Source organism: Parasteatoda tepidariorum, chromosome 7, assembly GCF_982258835.1.
Source record: "Parasteatoda tepidariorum strain Cologne lab strain chromosome 7, Ptep-v5.0, whole genome shotgun sequence".
NCBI lineage: Eukaryota > Metazoa > Arthropoda > Arachnida > Araneae > Theridiidae > Parasteatoda > Parasteatoda tepidariorum.
In genome coordinates, this window is record NC_141761.1 from 47,785,582 (window position 1) to 47,810,608 (window position 25,027).

At 28.3% G+C, this 25,027-nt stretch overlaps 1 protein-coding gene across 2 annotated transcripts; it reads right to left on the minus strand.

Annotated features, from left to right (window-relative positions):
- Positions 1 to 5,112: 5,112 nt before the first annotated feature.
- LOC107443325 (uncharacterized) lies at positions 5,113 to 23,793 on the minus strand. 2 transcript variants are annotated; one of them, XM_016057150.4, is made up of 4 exons: positions 23,374 to 23,793; positions 20,889 to 20,978; positions 15,871 to 15,994; positions 5,113 to 5,476 (listed from the first exon to the last, which is right to left on the minus strand). In XM_016057150.4, exons 1-4 carry the CDS (start codon positions 23,668 to 23,670, stop codon positions 5,424 to 5,426), a joined length of 564 nt encoding a protein of 187 aa, XP_015912636.1. In that variant the 5' UTR covers positions 23,671 to 23,793; the 3' UTR covers positions 5,113 to 5,423. The 2 variants fall into 2 exon arrangements, with proteins under 2 accessions (XP_015912636.1, XP_087023945.1); XM_087167819.1 differs by having other exon boundaries at positions 15,878 to 15,994; positions 23,374 to 23,790.
- Positions 23,794 to 25,027: the final 1,234 nt, after the last annotated feature.

Sequence of the window (25,027 nt, forward strand, 5' to 3'; positions counted from 1 at the left end):
CATTTAACCTTGAACATTAATTACCTGTCGAAGTCTTCCTCAATTTTATCCATTAACCCTTCTACTAAATCCATTCTATCTTCCACAGTTTCTTATTTCTCTAGATCTTCTTTTGCACAGGATATTTGTTTGTTTTTTTCTTTCTGATTGGCATCTAACTTGAACTCTATCTTCTCTTGGCTTGCTTTCATCCGTTCTTCCATCTTTTAAAGCATCTCTACTAAATGCATATTTTTAGTTGCCAGAGTTGGCAAACGAAAACCGGTTATTAGCTATCTTTCGTTGTTTTACCCCATGGCCATGAGCGATTTTCTTATACCATCAGACTTTCTGCTACAAATATTTCAGGATATTCTGATCTGTTTCAGTTCCTCATACTATTTAATAAAGCATACTAAGATCTAATAACATACAAGCGCTCACTTTATTATCCATTAGGGAAGTTGTCTCTTTCAAGTAAACACGGGTGAAAATAATTGATTGTCTTGAAGTTAAGTTATTATAAAACTTAAAGTTAGCTAATTTCTGTATCTAGCCATTTTTGTTATACATAAAGATTGAAATTTAAATTGAAAGAGAAAAACAATAATAATAAAATTAAAAACGTCTCCAGAGTTATCAGTTAAGAGTAAAGAAGAGTTATCAGTTTTATTTCTATCACACCTAAGACAAACAAAAAAAGTAAGATACATCACTTTTAAAAAATGAGAAAGGGCTATTTTTTTATTCTTATTTTTCACCACTTCGACTCTTCTTATTTTTCATTTCAGGTCTCTTAATAAAACTATTTTATAATCTTCAATGACCTTACAAGTATTTGTTTTTAAATTTATTTATATTATTATTTAAACTCTTTCTGTCTAACGACAAAATAGGTTGGATGAGATATAAAAAAGGTTTCCAGCTCAACCTTTTTCAAGTGTGATAATTTTGAGAATTTACATGGGAAAAGAAAAATTCAAAATTGGGCGAGTATACAACTGAGATTTAAAACTAAATTATTCTATGTTAAAGATAAGGTTATAATGCACTTGTTATTTTTTTAATGTACTTGCGAAAATTTTTTAAAAAAACATACAAATTCTCTAAAAATACTTTACTTTTTTTTTTTTAAATATTTAAAAAAATAATTAACAATGCATTAAAATATTGAATAAGAGTTAAAAGTAAAATTTTAAGGCATTACCTGCTGATTGATGTACAGAAATAGCAGACTTTTAAAAAATAAACATTACATTGGCATTTTTTTAAATTTGAACTTGAAATATGTGTTAACGAAAATGGTTAAATGAACACAGCTTAAAATGTGTGTTTACAAAAATAGACACAACAAAAAAATGCGAATTTCCAGTTTTCAATTCAAACTGAACAACTTATGAGCTTACTTTTTCCTTTTTACGTAAACAATAAGCATAATCATTATGGGGCACTGCCCAATCCCGAAATTTAAAATATGGATGGTTAGATACAAGGAGTAATTATATATAATTTAAATATTTTTCATTCGAATATAATTACAATTTAATATTGTCTCCATTGGAATAATTTGCAAGGGGAAACTACACGTCGTTGGTTGGTGACGATCCTTCCTCTCTTAATAGCAGTGCTAGTACTCAGATATTGTAATAGCCTTTATCTGATCCTTTTAAGTGTTTTGTAATATTCCAAAACTACCTCCCTTTGAGATGAATTTTCAGTCTCAGGTAGAGCTCAAAAAGGAACAAATTTATTGATATTGCAGAGTAAAATGGCGCTTTGCCACTCTCTTGACATTTGGTCTGCATGCATGATCACAAGCATGATCCTTCTTTGTAGTTCAAATTCAATTCATTATCCCAAAATATGTTGAAGGCGTGTGACACAAATTCAAATGTTATCTGATAATTCTGACCATAGTCAACAGTCTGAAAACTCAAGATCCCAAATTCAGTTAAATTCTTCGGCGGTCTGCTTTTTTTTTTTTTTTTTTGTTGCACGATTCATCTTCCTATGAGTCTTTTCTTTCTGAAAATGCCTCAAGCCATCGAAAAACCCGAGCTATTGACGATTTAAATACTGTATAGTTTTTATATAAGTTTAAGCTGACCAAGTCTGAAACAAAATCTGATATCATACCATCGTTCGATATTAACACTACTCATTTTTAGAATGAGCTACAAAATTGATTTCAAAAGAAAGATGATTAAGGACAAAAACGTAAATCTACTAGAAATCACACTTATACTAAACTTGCACAAGAACCACAACCTCTTCAAATTTAGTGGATACAAGATGTCATATCCAATGCTATGTCACCAGTGTCATTACTTAATTTAAGCACCTACTTTACCCTACAATAATGGAAGGCACTTTCAGTTTTTTACTTTGTTTTAAATTATTAAGAAATACTTAAAATATTCAACTTGAGAGGTGTTTAGTTCATGCTATTTTTCAAACTTAGCAATAAGATTTAAAGCTTTCAGAGGTGTGGGAAACCTACAATAAATTATGAAAGAAATGGAGTATTTTTGAACACCCTAAGCCAGAAAATTAAATAAGCTTGTATAGATTAAGTTGTTATTTTTAATAACTGCATAAAATTTCATAAACCTAGTGTAAATATTTATGGAAATACGGACATTTTTATAAAAAAATAACTAATTTCTTTGAAACAAACAACATTTTTAGGAGCAATTAAAAATTAATTACAAATTTATTGACATAAAATTTAAATTCGTTTAAAATTATTTCATTACTTAATTTAAGCACCTACTTTACCCTACAATAATGGAAGAGACACGTTCAGTTTTTGACTTTTTTTAGAATTTGTCAAGACATACTTAAAATATTCATTTTGTAACTTTAGAGGTGTTTAGTTTATACGATTTTTCAAACTTAGCAATAAGATTTAAAGCTTTCAGAGGTGAGGGAAAACTACAATAAATTATGAAAGAAATGGAGTATTTTTGAACACCCTAAGCCAGAAAATCAAGCAATAAACTTGTATAGATTAAGTTGTAATTTTTCATAACGGCATAAAATTTCGCAAACCTACCGTAAATATTTATGGAGATATAGACATTTTTATAAAAAACAAATTTTTTTTTAATAAACATTATTTTTAGGAGCAATTATAATTAATTACAAATTTATTGATAGAAAATTTCTAAAAAAATCGTTTAAAACTGTGCAAGATGAGTATTTAAAATAGTTCTTTTATACTGTGCATGCACACAAATAATATTGAAAAAAATGTCATAAATTTGTAGCGAATCATATTTGGCAAATATAAAAAACTTTTCACTTGAATCTCTTTAAAATTTAAAAAGTTTCAAGCAATTTTCTAAGTAGTCTTTGTATTTTTTAAAAGAAAGCTCAAAACGATAAGGGGTTTTCCACAATCTTCATTTTATACTATTAAACAAGAATTATTAAAAATGAAACCAGCATTGGGAGAGATCATCCCCATAAAAGTCAGTTTTTTTGGACAATAATTGCAAGGTATTATCATTTGCTATTAAATTTGTCTTATGACACGAAATAAAATTTGTGGAAAACCCCTGATCATTTTGTACTTTCTTTTAAAAAAAGTACAAAAACTACATAGAAAATTGCTTGAAACTTTTTAAATTTGTAAGATATCCAAATATAATTTTTTTCATTACTTGCCAAATACGATTCCCAATTAAATTAGGAAGAAACTTTTTAAAATTTTTCTGTGCATGCACAGTATGAAAGAACTACCTTAAATACTTATATCCTGTGCATCCTGTTTTAAAACTTTAAATCAATAATTTTGTAATTGATATTAACTTGCTCCAAAAATTTTGTTAATTTCCATTGAATATTTATAAAGTTATAGCAAAAAAACGTAAGGAAAAAAGATTAGTTTTCTTTTAAAAAAATGTCCATATCTCCATAAGAATTTACTTTAGGTTTACAAAATTTTATGCAGTTATTAAAAATAGCAACCAAAGTTATCGATACAAGTTAAAAGCTTGTAGCTAGATTTTCTGACATAAAGTGCTCAATAATACTTGATTTCTTTTGTAACTTATTGTTGGTCTCCCAAACCTCTGAAAGCTTTAAATCTTATGGCTAAATATGAAAAATTGCATGAACTAAACATCTCTAAAATTATAAAATAAAATACATACTTTAAATATTTCTGGAGAAATTTTAAAAAATGTTAAAAACTTAAATTGCTTCGTCCATTATTGTATTGTAGGGTTTTAAAACTCTAAATTCATACAACTTTATTATAATGCAATCAACAAGGCTATTTATAATATTCATGGTTACGTTCTTGTAAAAATAACTGTTGACTTAAAATCTTTTCCAAAAAAAAAAATTTCATAAAATGTACCAAGTGATATAAGCAAATTGATAATATCACAACAAATTTATTTGAATTCATTAGTTTATTCTTTAAAAAAGAACAATACTCATAAAAGTTTCAAGAATGAAATTAAAAGTTATGTCTATTTTCCTAAATAGCTATCCATTTTCGCAAATAAGTATTTTAACTTGCATCCATTTTTTTAAACACGCATTTTAAGCAGTATCCAGTTTCGTATATGCGTATTTCAAGCCGTGTTTATTTTCTTAAACACTCATTTTGAGCTGAGTCCACTTTTTTAATCCCTCATTTTTCTAAACACTCATTTCGAACTGCGTACAAATTTAAAAATTTGCTGACGATTATTGAATAACCTGTCCATCAATAATATACAAAAGCCTACTAAGTTAAAAGCCACCGTAACAAAGACTAGCAGCCTCGCATTTTAAATGTTTTATCAGTGTTGATTAAAATGAAATTATGTTAAGACTAAACTTAAATGAGGCATAAAGTTTGTAATCAAAATGTTTTATCAGTGTATATAAAATAATAAAGTTATATTAAGACCAAACTTATAATGAGGCATAAAGATAGTATCAAAATGTGTGGCTTCAGTCATAAAAAAAAATTCAATTTATAGTATTCAATTCAATTTTCAGAATTTTTACAGTAGTTTAAAACTTTAGCCATTTAAAACTTCAAGATGAATTATTAAATGATTATAATGACAAGTCAATTGTCAATTTATTTTCCATATTTTTTAAAAACATGATAAAAATAAAAACAAGTTTAAATAGTGAAAAGACTAAATTTTTATTAAAAATATTTTCTAGTGATTTACACTTTCTTCTCAAGAGTTGCGTGAGAAAGATGGTGTATGCGACAAATGAAACAAAGAATAACATAATCGTAAGCTCACTTTAATACGTAATTAATTTTGTGAATTTAAGTATGAGATGAGAAAACTTAAAAATACATATTTACACAATTCAGTAAAAATATAGTGAATGATTGCTTTTGAAACAGAGATTCTAATATTAAAAAAAAGATGATATTAGATCAAAATGTGAAAACATAACAGTCCAAAACACTAGCACGAACATTGTTAGCGTCTAGCATATTTGTTTCCATTATTCTGAGTTGGCATCATCCCAGCATCTAAAAAAGAAAAATACAAATGCAGATAAAATAAAGAAGATAAATTATACACTATGAATATAAATGCAATCAACTTCATTACATATACAGTTGCAGCAAAAAGGAAAATAAATAATCCATGAAAAGTTGAAGAAAAAACTGTTTTAAATTATTCTTCTATAGGTACAAAAATTAAAACTTTATGCGCATAAAAAATAATTATTAATGCAAAAAAAAAGAACATAAACTCAGGTATAAACTCAGCTTCGTTTATTTTTTATATGATTCTATAGGAGAACATGTGATGAAATATTATAAGAATAAAGTATTTGAAACAATATTTATAAAAAGCAATAATTTATTTTTAAAAAATTCTTAAAAATAATGACACTGTTAAAAAAATTTTTTAAGGAGATAAGGAGTAAACTAGAAAGAGTTCAAAACTATGTCTAAATCAATATTTGTGGCAAACATGCATACATTTACGTGCTTGCAACATTGCTTTGTACAATTGAACCTGGTTAACTAAGAGGTCGAACTGACCCTTTCTTGACTACAGGCCCGATCATGCATAGTTAATACAAAATGTCTATGTATTGTAATATTTTTATAAAAAAATAAAAATAAATTCGAATTAAAGCGAACCCTTTTAAGTTCATCTTAACCCTAATGGCATTACTTCCTCCTCCCCCCCCCAAAAAAAAGAACTTTTTTCAAATAAAATTTGATTAAGAAAACATCTTATCAAACACATTTAAATAATCTTCCACAAAATTATTGAATCAGAAAACCTATTGATTAATGAATCAATGAATGAGCAGATTAAAGAACCAAAAGAGAGAGATTAAATTAATGAGTGACACATACCTATTCTTGATATAGCAATTAATTATACCATAGATCTCATAATTTACTCATATTTTGAATTACAAAGTTTTTGTATTGAGAAGATAGAGGAGTTAAAAGATAATTTTAAGAAATGCAGGTTTATCTGGTGATCAAATTGGTATTTATTATGCTTTCCTCACTAATGATTCGTCAGATTTCAAAAGCGCTTTTGTTTCACAATCACTGTAGTAGTATACAACTATTGATGTAGATGCCTTTCTTTTTTACTTCACTTTTGAAAAAATTTCAAAAAATATATTTTATGGCTAATCACTACAGAATACACTGTACAACATGCATTTATTGTAGCAAAATTATTTCCTTCGTTTCTTATGTAGGATTTTTTTTCTCAGATTTGTAATTTTCTGCTCTTCTTTTATCATTTTTTTGAATTTTTTTTAAAAAAAATTATGTTTTAATATTATTTCCAAAGAGGTTGAGGAATAAACAAAGGGAAAAATGTTATTTTCATAGACTGATAATGGGTACTGCGATTGACGTTGGATATTGCAATTTGCAATGTGGCTTCTGGCTTATTAGGGATTAATTCACAAATTAATTTTTGTGATAAGTTCTGTCAAGTAAACTTAAGCTAGTAGTGTCTTTTCTATTTCCTTTGCTGTCGCATATTTATATATTAATAATTTTATTTTTAAGTGGTCAAATTATCTTTTTTAAATAAAATTTTGCTAACCAACATCCCATTACTACATGACAATTTGCACATTTCTTAAATGCTATATTTTTTGTCCTCTTGGTCTTGATTAGCAATGTGATAATATCAGTTCTTTAGTTTAAGAGTTTAAAATTGCTGCAAATTATTATACAGTATTAATTTTGATACTATACTCCCCCCCCCCTATATTGTTTAGTTAATAACTTTCGCTGTCTAATCTATTCAACTCTTTTTCAAACTCAATCTTTAATATTTTTTTCACAAATTTTTTCTTCTTCTTTTTTTATACTTTTGCATTCATATTAATATTGTAACAAGTAATATTTAGTAAATAATATTTACACTAGCTGATTCATTATTTATAACAGGGCATGAAATTTCAGCTATAAAAATGCTATTCAGCTAAATCTTTGTTCATTATTACTTTATATTTATGTGAAATACAAATAATTTACCTCAGGCTTCAGTGTTTTTAAAATCAATGGTTTCGACGACTCAGCATTTTTGTTCCAAATAAAATGCTGTCCCTTGACATCGAAACATTCTAGTGTTCCCCGAGGCACGATTATATAAGCTTACATATTCTAATTCCAGAATTATAGCGCTCTCAGGCCACAGTTTCTGGGTCCTATCCTCGAACCAGGCATGGTTGACTCAGCCTTTCATTCTTTCAGTGGGTCGATAAAAAGAGTACCAAGCATACTTAGGGCCACCCAACCCATTATATATATATATACACACACACTGTTTTGGCACTAAAATGTTCGTATTTATGCATTTTACAGGGATGCAAGCGGCACCAAAAATAAAGAACAGAAACAACTTTACAATGAAATATCATAAAAAGTTTTAAAAAATCATTGACACTCAAACCTAGAATTAGAAATACATTCTGAATCACTCTAACTTGAGAAGAACTTGGTTCATAATGCTAGAAGAAATAAAATTAAGCCGTTTTATTATTATTCTATATAATCTTAGGTGCAGTTTGCACTTCTTGTCAAATATAAAATTGTTAATTGCAGTTGCATACATTTTTTTTAAATTATTAGCCTATCAGCAATTTTTTTTAGTTATTTTTACAAGTTAGTAATTTTTGGTAAAAATCTCTGTTATTTTAAATTTACAATTTCTATAGTTATAAACACTTCCTTTTTATCATTTTATATTTTTCCTTCATAAAATCATTTTTATATTATTAAAGTATGTTTTAATTAATAACTTATTGTTAGAGAATACTTGAAAAAAATTTTTAGTTTAAGTAGAAATGTTTTGGAATATAATTCAATATAAATATAAATGATGTCCTTCATCCTGCCAAGGAAGTTTTGGCACCTCACTGTCTACGAAATGAGAGTAAAAAAATTATTGAAAGAGAATTTTTAAACATATATGCAAAACTAATGAATCTTACAGACACATGTAAGAATGAATGATTTTTTTTTTTTTTGTTGATAGAACAATATTTATAACAATACAGTGTATTCATTACAGAAAAAACATGGGAGAGAATTTCTCACCCTTTCTCAAAAACAGGGCAAGATTTCAAAAAGTTATGTGAGATTTCTAAAAATTAAAAGAAAACGAATAGACTTGGAAAAAAATTATTTCTTTAACTATAATACATTTTTCACATCTTTTAATTGAATATTTTTGCTGCATCATCATAAGGAAAATGTTCTACATCTACTTTTTCATCAGCTATTATATTTATTTGGATGAAAAATATCCGTATTTGTTTAGTTTTGACCGTTTCTACCAACATTTGTTTCATTTTCATTTGTCCGTTACGGAGTAGAAGATGTCACCTTAACAAGGTATTTGTCCATCTTACATTCATGCACAAAAAATTTAAACGTCTTACATGAAGAAACCTTACCTACAGTGAACACGTGGTTGCAGAGAAATGTGTTCTGAAAGGGGTTCTGTGGTTCAGGCGGGGGGGGGGGGTGCTCTGCTGTTCACACCGGTTCTGAACAATATTGATAAATAGGGAAGCGAAGCTAGATAACAAGGACCGATGTTTAAAATAATGAAAGATCAAGAAAGAAAAGTGAAACGGATTTTATTCAAAATGGCAAAAGACGAAATTTTTTTCAAAATTCGTGCATTTTGAAAGCGATTTATAGAGTGCACGAATTTCTCGCGTTAATCGTCTTTTATTGCGAGAAAAGAAAAGAAATAGGCGAGATTCTCGTGCTGTAGTGAGAGCACTGCAATACATATATGTTGCCAGATATATTGATAAATTAAATATATATAATTTGATTGCACGTGAAAAAAAAATGCCAACATATTGGAAAATTATAATATGTTGAAAGAGTTATATTTTATTACCTTTGGAAAACAATTTGCATACAGGAAGATACTTTGGTCAAATAAATCTTGTGAAAAAAAATCACAAATTTGCTATGTAAATTCAAAACACCAAGTTAAGGTTTAATAAAAAAAAAACAATAAACAAATTATCAAACTACACAACACAATTTTTAAGTTTATAATATCAAATAAACACCATCTCCAAACTCTGATTGGTGCATTCTGATATTTGCAATACAAATTTGTATTCCCCAGAGTAAGAATAATGTAGAAAATTTTATCACTTTTAACATACCATTTTTATCAGTGTGTCATTAAAAAAAAAGTTAAGTAATATATATATATATATATTAGTTGACAAATATTTACAAAATTCAATAAACATTCAGAAATTTTTTACACGAATAGAAAGAGTCGGTAAGACTAAAATGGATTTAAAAAAAAAAAAAAAAAAAATTACTTGCGAAGAGTATAACTTTAAATTCTTTTAGTATAGTGGAAAAATAAATTAAAAATTAATAAGCGTAAAACACATAACATTAAAAAAATTTACACCAAAATACAGTAAAAGCTCTATGTAATGAGTACAGCATATTTTACTTTATAACCGACGGTCGACAACTGGTCCAATTTTGAATTTACGACTACCAATGTTCAACTCCGTAGCCTTGTAATTTTGAACCTAATCTAGAAACAAAGGAACTCTTGGATCAAATATTGAAAGAAATTTGCCTTCATGGAGGATTTGCCTTGATGGAACTAACCCTCATTTTTGTTAAATAAAAAAGAAAACAATGAAAATCTCCCACAGGCACCCTAATGGCAAGAGGACTCTCACCCATTATTCGCCTATCATCGAGGCTATTTGATAAGAGCACTATGGTCGGTGGAAGCCGGGTGCAGAATTCGTAATTACCAGCCCTACCTGGGATTTGAACCTGGTGCATCTTGTTGGGAGGTGAGCGCTCTATCCCCTGAGCCATCACGGCTAAGAGTACAGCATAATGCAAGTTTGATGAGTATTGCAAGTATGACAAGTTTTTATGACAGTCAAAATACTTAATATTACAGATAAGAAAATTCTATTGATGACAGGATTAGTTTTGAACCATTAAACTTGATGATAAAATAAATATATTCGTGAACTTTCTAAAAATTATTTTTTTGCCTTCTTAATATTTTAATTTCATAAGATTATTTTGCTTTGGATTTAGCTTCTTTGTAGAAATCATTCATTATGCTGAATTAATATATTTATGTAATGACCTTTAGGTTAATCCCTTTTTCCTTTTTTAATCTTTGAAATAAAAGGATTTTATTCTTAAACAGAAACCGTGAACAGGATATTCTCTTTTATGAATAGTTTTTTTTCATTAAATGACCTACTTTGTTTCGTTCTGCTTTAACTTCTCCATTTAAAACATATGTACTTATGTTATTTACTTTATTGAAATCGAAATTTAAGAATTAAAAATAATTCATTTTATTTTTGTAGTTGGGCAGAGGAAAAAGTTAACAAGAATTAAAATAAAAAATTGCATCTCTTCTAATAAAAATTAAATAAAATATTTTAGAGGTGAATAATAAAATAAGTGAGATATTTTTTGAAAAAATTATTTCCTTAAAAACTTTTAATTTAAAATTGTATAAATTTCTATTTCCTCTGTCTGTAATCGAGCCAGCTTGATATTTTTAAAAGAATTCATATTTTAATGTATGTAATGTAAAATAAACCATCGTTAATAAAAAAAATTAAATTGTTTAAAAGTTATTGGGGAAAAAAAGAACAAATTAGGAAAGTAGTTTCACATTAGTTTTTTTTTCGTTGCATTTATCAATTTATTTTATTTTGTCCAGGGCACATACAGAAATTTTCTCAGTAGGAGAGGGAGGGGAATCCAACAGGAAAAAAAAACATTTCTCAAAATATTTCAAAAATCATGTTCCAAATTTTTTCTGCAATTTTTGAAATTTTAAGAAACAAAATCAATGATTTTTCCATTGTCACTAAACCAGCAAATTTCAAAACAAAATTTGCAATTTTAACAATATTTAAATTTTAAAAAAGAAAAATTTAAAAATCCTACTTCATTTTATTTTTTCAAGAAAAGGTAGTACTTTATTTACGTCACACTTTAAATTCTTAAAATTTTCTATGGTATAAACACACACTAACACAAGAAAAAAACAATTTGCTATTGTGTTATATATATATATATAATATATATATATATATAATATATATATATATAGCAAATGATGTATGAATTATATTTTGCAAAATGTATCTTGCAAATATATTTCAGCTCACAATGTCACAAAATTTTAAAATACACATAAGGAAAATGAACAAATGAATAATTATTTCTTGTAGTTTTTTAGGGGAGAAGGTTTCAAGAATTTTAAAAAAAAAGCTATAAATAAATAAAATTTTGTGTTAAGAATTATTTGTCTCCAGTAAAAATTTTAAAAGTCAAAATCTCAAATAGATCCATTTTCTATGTATAGACCAGTTTACTTATAACACTTCAGAATGACAAAATTGATATTTTTTAATAAGAAAGTATCAATTCTCAAACCAAATATCCTTGTATGTTTGCATTAAATCAAAATGTTAACACAATTTTCTCAAATATAAGATATGTAATAAAAAAATAAAACTCCTAAAAATAAAATCCCAATAACAAAACCACTTTGTAAACATCATCACTTCACCTTACGACCAAGCTTTGGTTTGGCTAATTATGTTTACACAGGATGTGAATTTTGACAAGCACAAGCAATCCCTGCCTCTTCTCGAGCAATATGAAGTTAGTTTCGTTTTAAGCAAATTTTAAGTTATGATTTTAAGAAATTCAAGTCAATTTTGAATATACTGAGTTGATTTTCGAGTGTTTATATTATAGACTATTCTAAATAATCAAAATTACAGGATTAGCAACACATTCAGGTTCCTCATTGGGACACAGCTGCGTCTCAATAAGTCAGATACTTAAAATTCGATTTCTCAGGAACTATTGGTTCGATTTGGCTCAAATTTTGTACTTCATCATATAAAATTATATCCTTTAAAATGATGTAAAAAATTTTATACCTTACAATTAAAAAAAAATTTTTGACCATTCTTAATAAATATTTACTAGAAGTTATTTTTTGCATGAAATTATCTTTAGATTAGAATTTAATTATCTTTAGATTAGAATTTAAATTTTTCAATTAAAAAGTAGTTTTTGAGATATAGCGAGAAACATAAAATTAACATTAAGGGGTCCAAACTTTGGAGTGCTCTCCTGATCAAACATCAGTAATCCGAATCCGTCAAAAAAGGTATGTATATTCAGGGAAAGTATGTTTTTGTGACTGATTTTGCAACTTAAAATATCGTCTGCACTTATAAATTAGCATATTTGAGATCATCCCTTCGAGCCAGTAAGATTGAGTCCTAGAACTAGAAAATCTGATCATTAGATCAAAAGTTATTCAGGGTGATCCGTTTTTTTTTTCTTTCTTTTTTTTTGGTGCACTGTAGTAATTAAATGACAACAGTATATTTGTATACAAAAGAATTTGTCACTTTCACAAACAAACCATTTAAAAGATCCTGATGAAGCAATTTGTAATTGTTAAATTACAAAATGAAACAAGTTAAAAATACAAAATAAGACAAGTTGTTAAAATAAATATTTACAATGTAAACAAGGATAAAAAGTATTAATAGCTTTAAAAATATATAAACAGCGTCATCATAGAATTTCTATTCATGCAGAAACAAATGTTTTGGTTAGAATTTAAAAATGGGTAAGTCTTGGTTTGGCGACAAATTTCTTTCACTTTCGCTGAAACCAAATTTCCAGTTACCCAGTACCGTGATATTCTTTGCTTTATTTGACTTCAGTTTACCAACAACTTTTGTTTGTCAAGATATGATTTGTTTTTAGCTTTTGATATAGATTATTTTAAAAAAATCGCAAAAAAAAAAAAAGAAAGAAATGCATCCCAGTGTAAAATTTTACCTAAGTTCCAAACAAAGATAGTAATACTGCATAAGAACAGTGGTAACATTATACAAAAAATGTACCAAAAAATAATAATGGAAATTAATAGGTGACCAAATAAGAAGTCCTTATTCTTTACTGAAAACCGGAAGAAACTTCAGTTTTTAGTTAGAACTTTTAAAGTATAAGTTCAAATGAATAAACTTGAACTGTTTAGAAAATGTCTATGGATCCTTAAAAATTCATGTGTACATTCAAATCGATTTCACTTTTATTTTATGTAAGATTACATTGGTAAGAGAAAAAATTAGTTTAAATTGACACAGGGTTCCCACTCAATTTTTAAAAAAAATTCAAGGACTTTTCAATGACTTTCAAGGACCTAAAATCAAATTTTTCAAGGACCTATTCGGTATTATTGTTATATGCCATGTCAACCAGATTTTACAGTTACGTAGAAGCAGAAATTTTATATTTTTAAATCACAATGCTTATTTGACAACAAGTAAAAAATTATTTAGTAAATTTATCAGCTAATAATACAAATGGTTGATAGTTACATTGCTGTTTCAAATCACTTTGAAAAATTCTAATTGACAAAAAAAAAAAAAAAAAACTCCAATTGATATAGGATACTAGCCAGCATTTAAAACTAGCATCAGTGAAACTTTTCATGAAAAATGTAATGAAGTGAATTAGAATTAATGTAACTGAATGAATGTATAATGCATATTACATTAAACAAGTATAGTAAATAATTGATAAAGTTTGTGTAATTGCACGGTTATTAAAATATAAATACCTTTTTTTAATATGTTAGATCAAATCTTAGATTACAGGAAATGTATATAATTAGATAAATTATGAAAATATATCCATTTAACATATCTGTTTCAATTTTAATATCAAATTTTCCATTTTGTTATTCAGAATATCAGTAATGTATTTTGAACATAATAAAATCTATTGTAGAACAATATTTTACAGATAGCTAACTAAGACTTACCGAGCTTTATTTTCTTTAAAATATATCCATAAAATGTGAAGCGTGATTTTTAAAATTTTGTGAATATGCGTAATTTTCACTAAACATTATTTTTAAATCACATTTATACGAACCTAGACATTCTATATGACGCCCGGTTGCTGAGTGGTAGCGCTTTGCCCCAGAGCCCAAGGTCAAGAAAACTGAGATTGGCACTGTCGCACCACTGAGTTCAGTTTAGTTTTAGATATACTATATGTAAATCAAAATTATAAGAAAAGTGAAGTAAGTCTCGAAGATTGTGTAAATCACGTATCGTAAGGTGCGATTTATAAATTGAATTGCTGTGTATGTTTTTTAAAATCGGAATAATAACAAAGCAAATGATACAAAACGCTCGAAATAACAAGACATAAATCATAATGTGAGACACATAAATCACTTTAATGTGAATTCGGTTGTGTGATTAGCTAATAGCTTTCATGTGAATAATGATCATTATGATGCAAATTGCTATTTGTGATTCGAAAGGTACTTAATATAGAACAGCTATATGTGTGGTTCTTAAATCATTTTGATAAGATCATTTTCGTTGCGCGTAAATTGAAAAAACAAATAGGATACCAATATTAACCTGTCATAATAATGAAGTGAACATATTTCTAAATCAATTAAACACTATATATATCATTCAAAAACTATGACTACAAAACCTAAAATTGGATAGAAATTTCAGCTTTCAAAACATCAGAGAGATGAACAATAATCTGGTCTGAAAAATCTAGGAGAGAAAAGTATTGCATCTTCTTCAAACCCCTTTTCACTTCAAGCAGTAAAAATTGCATTAATCATAATTTCTATAATTTTCCTTTGAATTTATTCATTATTTTTTTACTACTTTTTTTGTGTGAAAAATTAGTAGTATTTCAATTCCTAAAAAATTAAGTACTTTTCAAGTACCCAATGGCAGAATTCAAGGACTTTTCAGGGCCCTGATTCTTTTCAACCAAATTCAAGGACTCTCAAGGTTTTTCAAAGTACCGTGGGAACTCTGATATTTCCATATAGCTATGAGGATTATTTAAGAACTAAGATCAGAATCGCAGCAGCTAATAGAATAGTGGATTGACTATTGGAATGTTTAACTCATTAAACAATGCCATTTGAATTAATTTTGTTGCAATGTCATTTCAAAATGTTTGAAACAAATTATTAGACTTCCAACAGTTAAAATATTCAGTGTAAGTAAATAGACAGACTGGAAGCAGAAACAATGGTCCATTAAATGCAATAAAACTTTCTCCAACCCATCGGAAACTTCAGTCAGCTCAATCAATATTTTATGTTCAACATGTTCACATTATAAACACTTAAAAGCATTGTATTCATATACAACTTAGAGTAGAATTGAAAAATAGTACACATGGAAGGAATTACTGTTAAATGTTTTAATGTTAACAACTGTATATATCTATACAAAATATGTGTAGTATAATAATTGAATGAAAGTAGTAACTCATTATGAACAGTTTAGAAAAATCATTATATTTACCACCAACCATCATGTTCTTAATTTTATTTTCATAATCTTCTATTCTTTGATCGACTTCTCTCAACCTGGCATTATATTTGTTAATAAGGTCAGTCGCTACTTCCAGCGACTTATTACGAGAAACCTAAAAAAAAACGAAATTACATTATCGAATTTGCACTTAAAAGTTTTATTGAAAAGGCATTACTTCCAAATAAATTGAGAAAAACAAAAGTCTCATCAATTGTTATAAAAAATAATCATTTTAGCAAGTAAACTCCATTGCAAATATTTCACACGGTAAAACTAACCAGCAGAAAGATAAATTCATATATATTATAAAGTCAATCAAGTTAAACTGTAGACCATTAAGTGATTAAAAAAAGAAGAGTGATATAAATTACTCGTTTAAGGGCAGTGAAAAGCATGTTTTCTATTACTTTCATTTGCACACATCTTATTATTTCAAATCTTATTTAGTACTGTTTAATCAAAAAAGGCTATAAGACAGTATAGAACCGTGATGGCCCAAGGGATAGAGCGTTCGCTTTCCAATGAGGCAAACCGGGTTCGAATTCCAGTCAATGAGAATTCTGCATCCGGCTTGCTTTAACCACAATGCTGACGTGGAATATCCTCAGTGGTAGACGGATAATGGGTTAGAGTCCCCTAACCGTCAGGCTAAATGTGGGAGGTTCTCGTGGTCTTCCTCTCCATGTAACACAAATGCGGGTTAGTTCCATCAAAACGTCCACCATGAATTCAAATTTCTCCCTATACTCGATCCAGGAGTTCCCTTGTCTTCTGGATTAGGTTCAAAATTACAAGGCTACGGCGTTGAACATTAGTAGTCGTAAACCCATAAAATTGGGTTGGCTGATCAACAACGGTTATAAGTGCTTTTTCAATCATGAATTCGATAGTTAAACTTAACGGGGTTTGCATATAGTCAGATTTTTATGCTCGTTAATTTTAACATAGAAGTTGTTCCATAAAAGCCCCCCGCAATATTATTGAAATATTTAATACTCAATGTGAATGGCATAAACTCAGCAAATCACTGAGCATATGGCTTTTAAATAATAATCCCATAATCATCCTATCTAAACTAAATAATCAGCCCTTCAGGGAAGCACAATAAAGTTGTGATACTCATGTTTACCTAATGATGGAAAACCTCTTATAACAAGAAAGATATGCAATCTCCCTTTACTTTATCTCATATTTTATTGCATGAAAGAAATTCTTGTAAATTATATCGCAATACATTCACAGAGGATGATAATCATCATTTCCATTCTCAAGCAACACTTCTGTTTTACATTGCTTTCTTATACTGATTATATTGCTTTTTTAGGAGACAAAAAAGAAATCTGATTTTCTAATATAAAAAAGAGCTATTGCATTATATCTCCTAAAAAAATTCCTATTAACAGGGATGAGATTAGCCAAAAGGTAAAAAAGCTGAATTTCAACGATAGTAAATTTTATGCAAGCACAACCCTTTAATAATAAATTCCGGACAGTTTAAGGTAATAAATAATGTGTTGACATACAATTGTGTAGGAATCTATTATTATATAAATGATTACATTGATACTCAATATTTAGTGAAAATAAAAATTGCCAATTAAAAAAATAAAGCTGGAAATTATATTTTTCCTCAGTTCACATAAGATACAATTATTACTTGAAAAACTGCCTGGTTTACCAAATTAAAACTACTGAGAATATACATTAATATTTCATTTCTTTTAATAAATACTGTTATGTGATTTATAGCAAATATATCAGTAATATTACTTTTTAAATTATACTGAAAAAAAAAACTTTAACAGTGGACCGAATCATTATGTTCATATTATAGTCTAATCTAACTAGAGCCCTCTGACAGTGAAGTAGAAATATATAGTAACTACTTAACATACAAAAATTGCTAATTTAGTTTGAAAAATTACATGACAATCTGCAACTGTTTAGATAATTAATTTTTATTTGATAAGAATTTTGCATTTTATAGCATAAATAACAGCAATTATAAATAAAATTTTTGATGATGAGTTAATTAACTCTTCTTCCAAAAAAAAAATAACTAAATTAAATCCCTTTTTAAGTGATTGCTTTTGTTTGCTATATCTTTTATGTTTGCTATATTTAGTCGTTAGTCCATCTTAAAAATATCTTGTGACAAATCCTATTTTTTCTTCTTTGCAAGCACAGAATGTAAGTTTTGAATATATTCCCTTCCAGTTTCTCTGATGTTGTCACACCTACATATACTAATAATCGACGTTAGAAAAACAGTCACCTTTATAGTAACCAATTTTTAAAAAATATTTACTTCTTACAAGAATCGCAATAGTTGATCTTAAAATTGCGTGAATATGAATAACAATTATGGATTTTGAAATCACATGAATATGAAACTAGATATACGATTTTGAAAATGAGAAAATACAAACTGGGATATAGAATTTTTAAAACGCGTAAATACAAATCACGATTCATAATTTTTAGATCGCGTAAATACGAATCATGATGTAAAATTTTTATATTGCATAAATAAGAATTATGATGCATAATTTTTAGAATGCGTGAAAGCGAATCCCAATGCCTTTTTTTAAAATCACGTATAAATAAGAAAATCAATGTTTGATATTATAAACCACAGGAGCAAATCAAGACATTGAATTTTAAACTTACGTGAATATGAATTGCTACATAGGTTTTTAAAAAGTAGTAAATACGAATCACAATATCGGATTTTTAAATCTCGTAAATAAGAATCGCAACATACAATATTCAAATCGCGTGAATAAGAAAAGCTATGTTTCATATTAAAATTGTGTGAATAAGAATCGAGATATTAGCAGATTCCAGGCTTGGGACCTCTAAAAGGCTTGTCAGAAACAGCGTTGTTTGAACTACGAAAATCGGATCTATTTGGAGGGCGGGTAAAAAATTCGGAAAATCTTATCTGCTGCTTGTAAAAGGGGAGAAAATAGCTCAAATAAGTAAAAATGAGAAAGGATTGGTAGCTATGTGGTTTGAATTTTCTGTTTCTCTTTGAAAATCAGTGAATTTTCAGAAAAAGCGGAATACTTAAAAAAGTGAAATTTTTAGAAAATCTGAATTCTTGATAAAAAAGCTGAACTTCAAGAGATAAAAGTGAAAAAAGCGGAAATCCGCTAAAAAGCCGAAAAATCTCATCCTTGTATTAAAGATTCAATCTGAAAAAAAAAACTTTAACGATTGATTATCATTTCATTCTAATGAAAATTATCTAAATAAAAAATATTTTGTACTAATAAATAATAATCTGGTTCTAATGAGCAAATTTTGATTCGGAATATAATTTACACCTTTCAGGAGCAAAATGTTATTAGTAGATTGACAATGAATTCAAATTTAAAATCTGCTGTGAATTCTCTATTTCTTTAAACATGTTTAATCATAACATTCATAATTATTATATCTATTGATAGACAAAACAAAAAATTTTAAAACCAGAAAAAGTGCTATATTTGAGCTATCAAGGCTTTTGGTTAAGACAAATCAAATAACTGTATGAAGGAAAAGCTTCAATGTAATTCGATACTGAAAAATAATCTTATTTTTGCTTTCAGCTATTAATAAAAAGAAATTTTTACATCAACATTTGAAGTCATTGGTGATTTTTGGTCTGAGACCACTACATTCCCTTTTGGACAACCAACGCATCTGCCTTAAACAGATTGTAGAATGATAGTAATTTTATTCAGTTGGAATGGTATGATAAAGTTTAGAGTGTAATGAAATAATTCAAAGTAGCATAATTCAATGATTTGATTGTAAATAATGGGATCAGCTTCTTAAAAAAAGTTGCACAATGCATTGATTAAATAAAAGGATAAAAAAGTATAAGTGAATTTCAAAATTATTGGCTGCTAAATTAAAAATGGCTAGAGTTTGATGCAGGATGAAACAAATTAAATTGCATAGTATGCATTATTATTTAACATTAATATTTATTTTTCTAAATTTTATTTAAATAATAACTGAAATATTAAGTATTTTATTCAACTGTTAAATACATTTGTTAAAATTAATCAAGTTTTATTCAAAATAAACTTATAAATATGATGTTATTATGAAGCATGAAAATGATTTTAAATGATGTACAAATATATTTAACATTAAATTTTGAATGGATCAGTGATATTGTTTGATTTTTTTCCTAGGTCAGGAGATTGGCCTTATGCGCCATTTCCTCTCTAGCAGTCCAGTATAAAACAGCCTTCAAAAGATAGTTGTCAATAGGTAAAATAGTATTAGTCATAGAGGCACAATTTGCCAAGTGTTCAAAACTCATCACTTCGCCTGAAGAGAACAGAGCAGTCAGAAGATTCCGAAACACCAAATTGGTGAAGGTGAGTCTCAAGATAGTCCTGCCTAGTTAACGCACAAAAGTTTGCCTTGAAAATCTGCCGGCGGAGGTCCATGGGTAAAAGATTACGAAGGAGGCTGGACCAAATCTTTCCTACAACATCAACATCTTACACATTCTTGATATATTAGTCAATCGTCCTCACAGTGGTGGAGAAGATCTGATTGTAGTAGAGAGCGAAAGCGGCTTTTCGCCAAGCGATTGGCTCTCTCATCTCCGAGAATGTTGTAATGTCTGGGGAGCCACTTCAGTGATATTGTTGGTGAACCAATACAAATGATGGTTATTGGTCCAAAGAACCAGTAACATTTTTTCTTTATTATTTCTAAAAATGTATATATATTTATAAAATGAGGTTATAATTTAGCCAGCAAAAATCTACTGGCAGAAGATTTTTTGTTTCCAAGCAGGAGAATTATATTTCTCAGAAGATGCTTTACAACTTATTTTTTGCACCTCCTCTACAGTTTTTGCTGAATTTGACACTCAATTAGAGCCCAATATCTATTACATGTTTCTCAAAATACATATAAATTAAAAGATAGAATTAATTAGAAAAAATTGTAACAAAAATCATAAGAAAATTTTTAAAATGATACAAAAGTCAATATACATCTTTAACACCAATAGCACTTCTTAAAACAGCATAGCACATTGAAACCTTCTCACGTCGCACTCGCTCCATATTGTTATGATTTCTTTTCTAAAAATGAAGAAAGATGGCTTTTAAAAATCAGAATAGATTAAAAACAAGAAATAAAATATCAAAATGATGTAATAATTTTCCTATGGAAAGAATTTTCAGGCATTATCAAGAATTTCAACTTTTTTTTATCAGCTATTTAATGTTTTTTTTTTCTTGTTGTTGGAAGAATTAATTCATTGCAACATAGAGACTATTTTAATGATTTATTACAAAACTAACCAACAAAGCCTTTCAAATTAGCCCTTGATCAATCTTACATATTAGTAAAATATTAGAAAAAAATGGCAGAAAATTTATTCAGCCATATTCTATAACAGCAAGTTACTGATCAATTTACAGTGTTTCTTAAAAGTATTAGAATGTAATCAATTCATAGTTAAAGTTCTGCCTATGCAAAGGGTTTAGCATTTACATTAAAATGTAATCGCTTATTTGTGCAAATAAAATAAAACAGAATAAAAGAAAACTACAAAAATCAATACGATAAATAAATAAAAATTATAATTTCAAAATTTCAATGACAAACACATTTATCTGATACGTAACAAACTTTGTTTTCTTATTTTTTTAATAATAGTGAAAGTTAACTATTCGGATACACATAAAATTAAATTACTTTTTCTTGTATGCCTTTAAATTTATTATTATTTGCTTTAAAATCTAAAATGCATATTTATTCACAATTATTTTTATTACCAGATTTTTATTATCAGATAAATTAACATTTGAAACACTCATTCATATTATTTTCAAACAGAATCTAAATACTTCCTGTGTCTTCATAATTTAAGCATTATGTTAATGTTGGCCTCTAACACTGTATTTTGTAGTCTTTGCGTATAGCCATTTAAAAATGGTCCTGCATCACTACTACTAAATATGAAAAAATAGTGCACAATGTTTTGTTAAAAAATGATCACAGCTCATCATGAATCTTGCTAAAAATCTGGCATATAGGAGCATAAAAGTATGTATTACATATTTAATATTAAGTTTAATCTTTTAAAACCATATATTTTAATTTAAGAATTAAAGAGTTGCACTTGACAACTGACCCCAGCAAGTACCAATATGGAATTACGTGCATACATTGTTTAGCTGGAGGTTACTATAAATTTTTCAAGAAATAAGTATATTGTCTAGAAGCATTGTTCGCAAGTTTCTAATATCGATTAATCAAGATTCGTTTCTTTCTTAAAAAACTTAGAATGTCATAGGCGTCGTTCAGCAGACAGATGACAAGTACAACATGTACCCCTTAATAATTAGAAATCTCTTAATGTCTCTTTCAATATTTCAGACAAATAAATAAAATTTTCAATAATTATCTTCAATTTAAACTCAAGAAATATAAAATCAAGAGAGAAATTAATTGTTTTGCATATGATTAGCAAATTGACAAATAAGATTTTTATGTATGAAATTTAGAGAATTAGTGTGTACATTTTAATTTAGCCTCCCTCAAAAATTTGGGAGCCAGCTTAATAGTGTTTCTGTCACTACATGTGTACAAATGAAAGGCATCTATTTTGTACATTTTCTCTTTATTGATAATGGGCACATTTTGGAATGAAATTTTTAAACTAAGCATTTGAGGGGAATTATTATAGCCTTCATCTATCAAAAGGTACCTCTGGTGGAATCGAGTTAACATGTCTTATGTACTAGGGAATTGGTATTTAACATTTATAGTGGTAGTTACACCACATTACTCCCCTTTCAGAATTTTATCTGCGAATTCGATGAACGGATTAGTATTAGTTGATTCATGCTATTTATTTATTTTTACATCAATTTTGCTCATTATATTTTTTCTTCCTTTTTTGCTTATAGCATTTCTCTCATTTTTTTCTTCTTTTGATTTTGTTCATTTTTTTTAAAGCATTTCGCTCATTATTTTTTCTTTCTTCATTTTTTGTTTATTGACCGGTAGACTTTATTTACTTCACCTGAATTTCTTTTTATTTGAGCAGTATATTTTTAAGCTAATCAACTGTTTAATTTGGATCATCCATCAATACTGACAAATTCTTATCGAGCCAGGAGGTCACCAATGGGGTAATTATTTATAGACTATGTCAACCTTCATTTATCAAAACGTACCTCTGGTGGAATCGAGTTAACATGTCTTATATACTAGAGAATTGGTATTTAACATGTATAGTGGTAGTTACACCACACATTCTTTAAGAATGAGGGGGGGGGGGTATTTCAATTCATTTTGCATTCGCAAATCTTACCACTGAAATAATAATGGGAAATTAATATTGGAAGCCTATAGCGTAGTGTGAATTTACAGCAAATATAAATGCTTTAGAACACTAAAAGTCACTACGTCATACTTAAGAAATGCTTCTAATACAATAATTCACTTTTGCTACAACTCACGAACCTTTTTGACAGTTTTAGTTGTTCTTCCATTCTGACGAGATCGTGCTGGAACCATAGGTACTATACGTTTCCTAATGAATTTATTACTATCAGAACTGTCTTCTTCATCATCGTCGTCGTCATCTTCACTGTCTTCTTCCTCTTCTTCACTTTCGACAGCATATTCTCTTTCAGTCGGAACAGGATCTTCCTCACCTACATCAATTTCTTCATCGGTAGTTGAATCCTCATTAGAATCATTCTTGCTGTCAATAAATAAGCTTTTAGACAATAAACTGTTATAATGGCAAGTATCCATTCTTTTACATACTTTTACAACTAATCAAAATAGTAAATAATGGTTGAACCGCGTGCTTTGGATTGTTTTGTTTATTTAACAGAGAAATGCTTCCTCTTGACTATTTCTGTGTATATCAAGACTCTTTTTCCTTAACATTGCGCAATAAGTTTTTTGTTCTTGCTGCATTAAATTCACACATGCGTTGATATGATATACTTTTTTCACGTGCATTAAAGCAATCCTTGGTGCAATCTTCCATTATGCGATTCGCGCGTGCGACATTAGAGAAATCAGATGCTGAAGGAATGACCCATAAAATGCAGTTTTTTCTTACTCTCAGGAGTGCGACGGAAATTTGAGGTAGTGAGAACAGTCTCTGAAGACGAAGAGTGAAAAAACTCTAGGGTGTGTGGAAAGAGGGGTTTAAATTGAACTTAGCTCTGTTTTCTTATTTTTCCATTAAGTCTGCTTTATGTAAAGGAATAAATAAATCATAACAGAAACCTTAGGGACAGTTCTCACTGTACAAATTTCTTGCACATCCGATTAACCGTCGAAAGAAAAGGAGAACCTGATTAGTGAGTTTTTCTTTTTCAGGACAATATTTTTTACCAATCTGCTTCACATACTCAGTCGACGGGGATTGTAGTTGTGCGAGTTTCATGCAGTAAGAGACCCTTTAAGATCCGATCATATGGTAACTTAATGTCCCTGATGCATATACGAATGTTTAGAAATTCACAACGCGAACGGGGCGGAACAGCTAAACTATTTTAGTTTGATGTTAATGCTTGCCTCATCAGTACGACTATCTTCGAAGCAAGGAATGAGGTTCAACTGTTTCTCTTACAAATCGAGCTTTGCTTTGTACATTTATGAGGAAGAGAAAATCTCTTCGCACACTTTAGAACCAGTTTTTACATTCTGAGCAAAAAAAAGTGACTTTTATGAGGAAAATATTAACGTTTTGGTTTTAAGATCGGTAAACGATTAACTTAGCTACGTCACGAAATAAAAAAATTTCTAGTTGTCCATTGCATGTATGACGAGTTGCTCGCACTTGCAGAAATCGCATTTACAAACTACATGCATTGAGAATGCTCCATTTAAGTTTTTTGCGATTGGTTGCTTCTGCAGAAATGTGAACGTCTGACGAATCTTGAGAATGGGTAAATATTTTTGAGTGCGTGAAACATGCTGACCTTAATAACCATTTTCACATTTTTTTGAAGCAGATAAAATTTTTATGGTTGGTTTATTGGATTTACATACATTTGCAGGCTTGTGTGCTCAATTTAGACTTATAAAATAGTGGCAAACTTTAAAATATTAGAAATTATTTTTTCATGATTTAAATTAACCAGATGCGAATTTA

Excerpts from the sequence above, each read along its gene's own strand:
- LOC107443325 (XM_016057150.4), bottom strand. The coding sequence starts at position 23,670 with ATGGATACTTGCCATTATAACAGTTTATTGTCTAAAAGCTTATTTATT. Across the intron at positions 20,979-23,373 it reads CAACTAAAACTGTCAAAAAG|AAAAGAAATCATAACAATAT; the intron begins GTTCGTGAGTTG and ends CTTCATTTTTAG. Across the intron at positions 5,477-15,870 it reads TAAGAACATGATGGTTGGTG|ATGCTGGGATGATGCCAACT; the intron begins GTAAATATAATG and ends TTTCTTTTTTAG.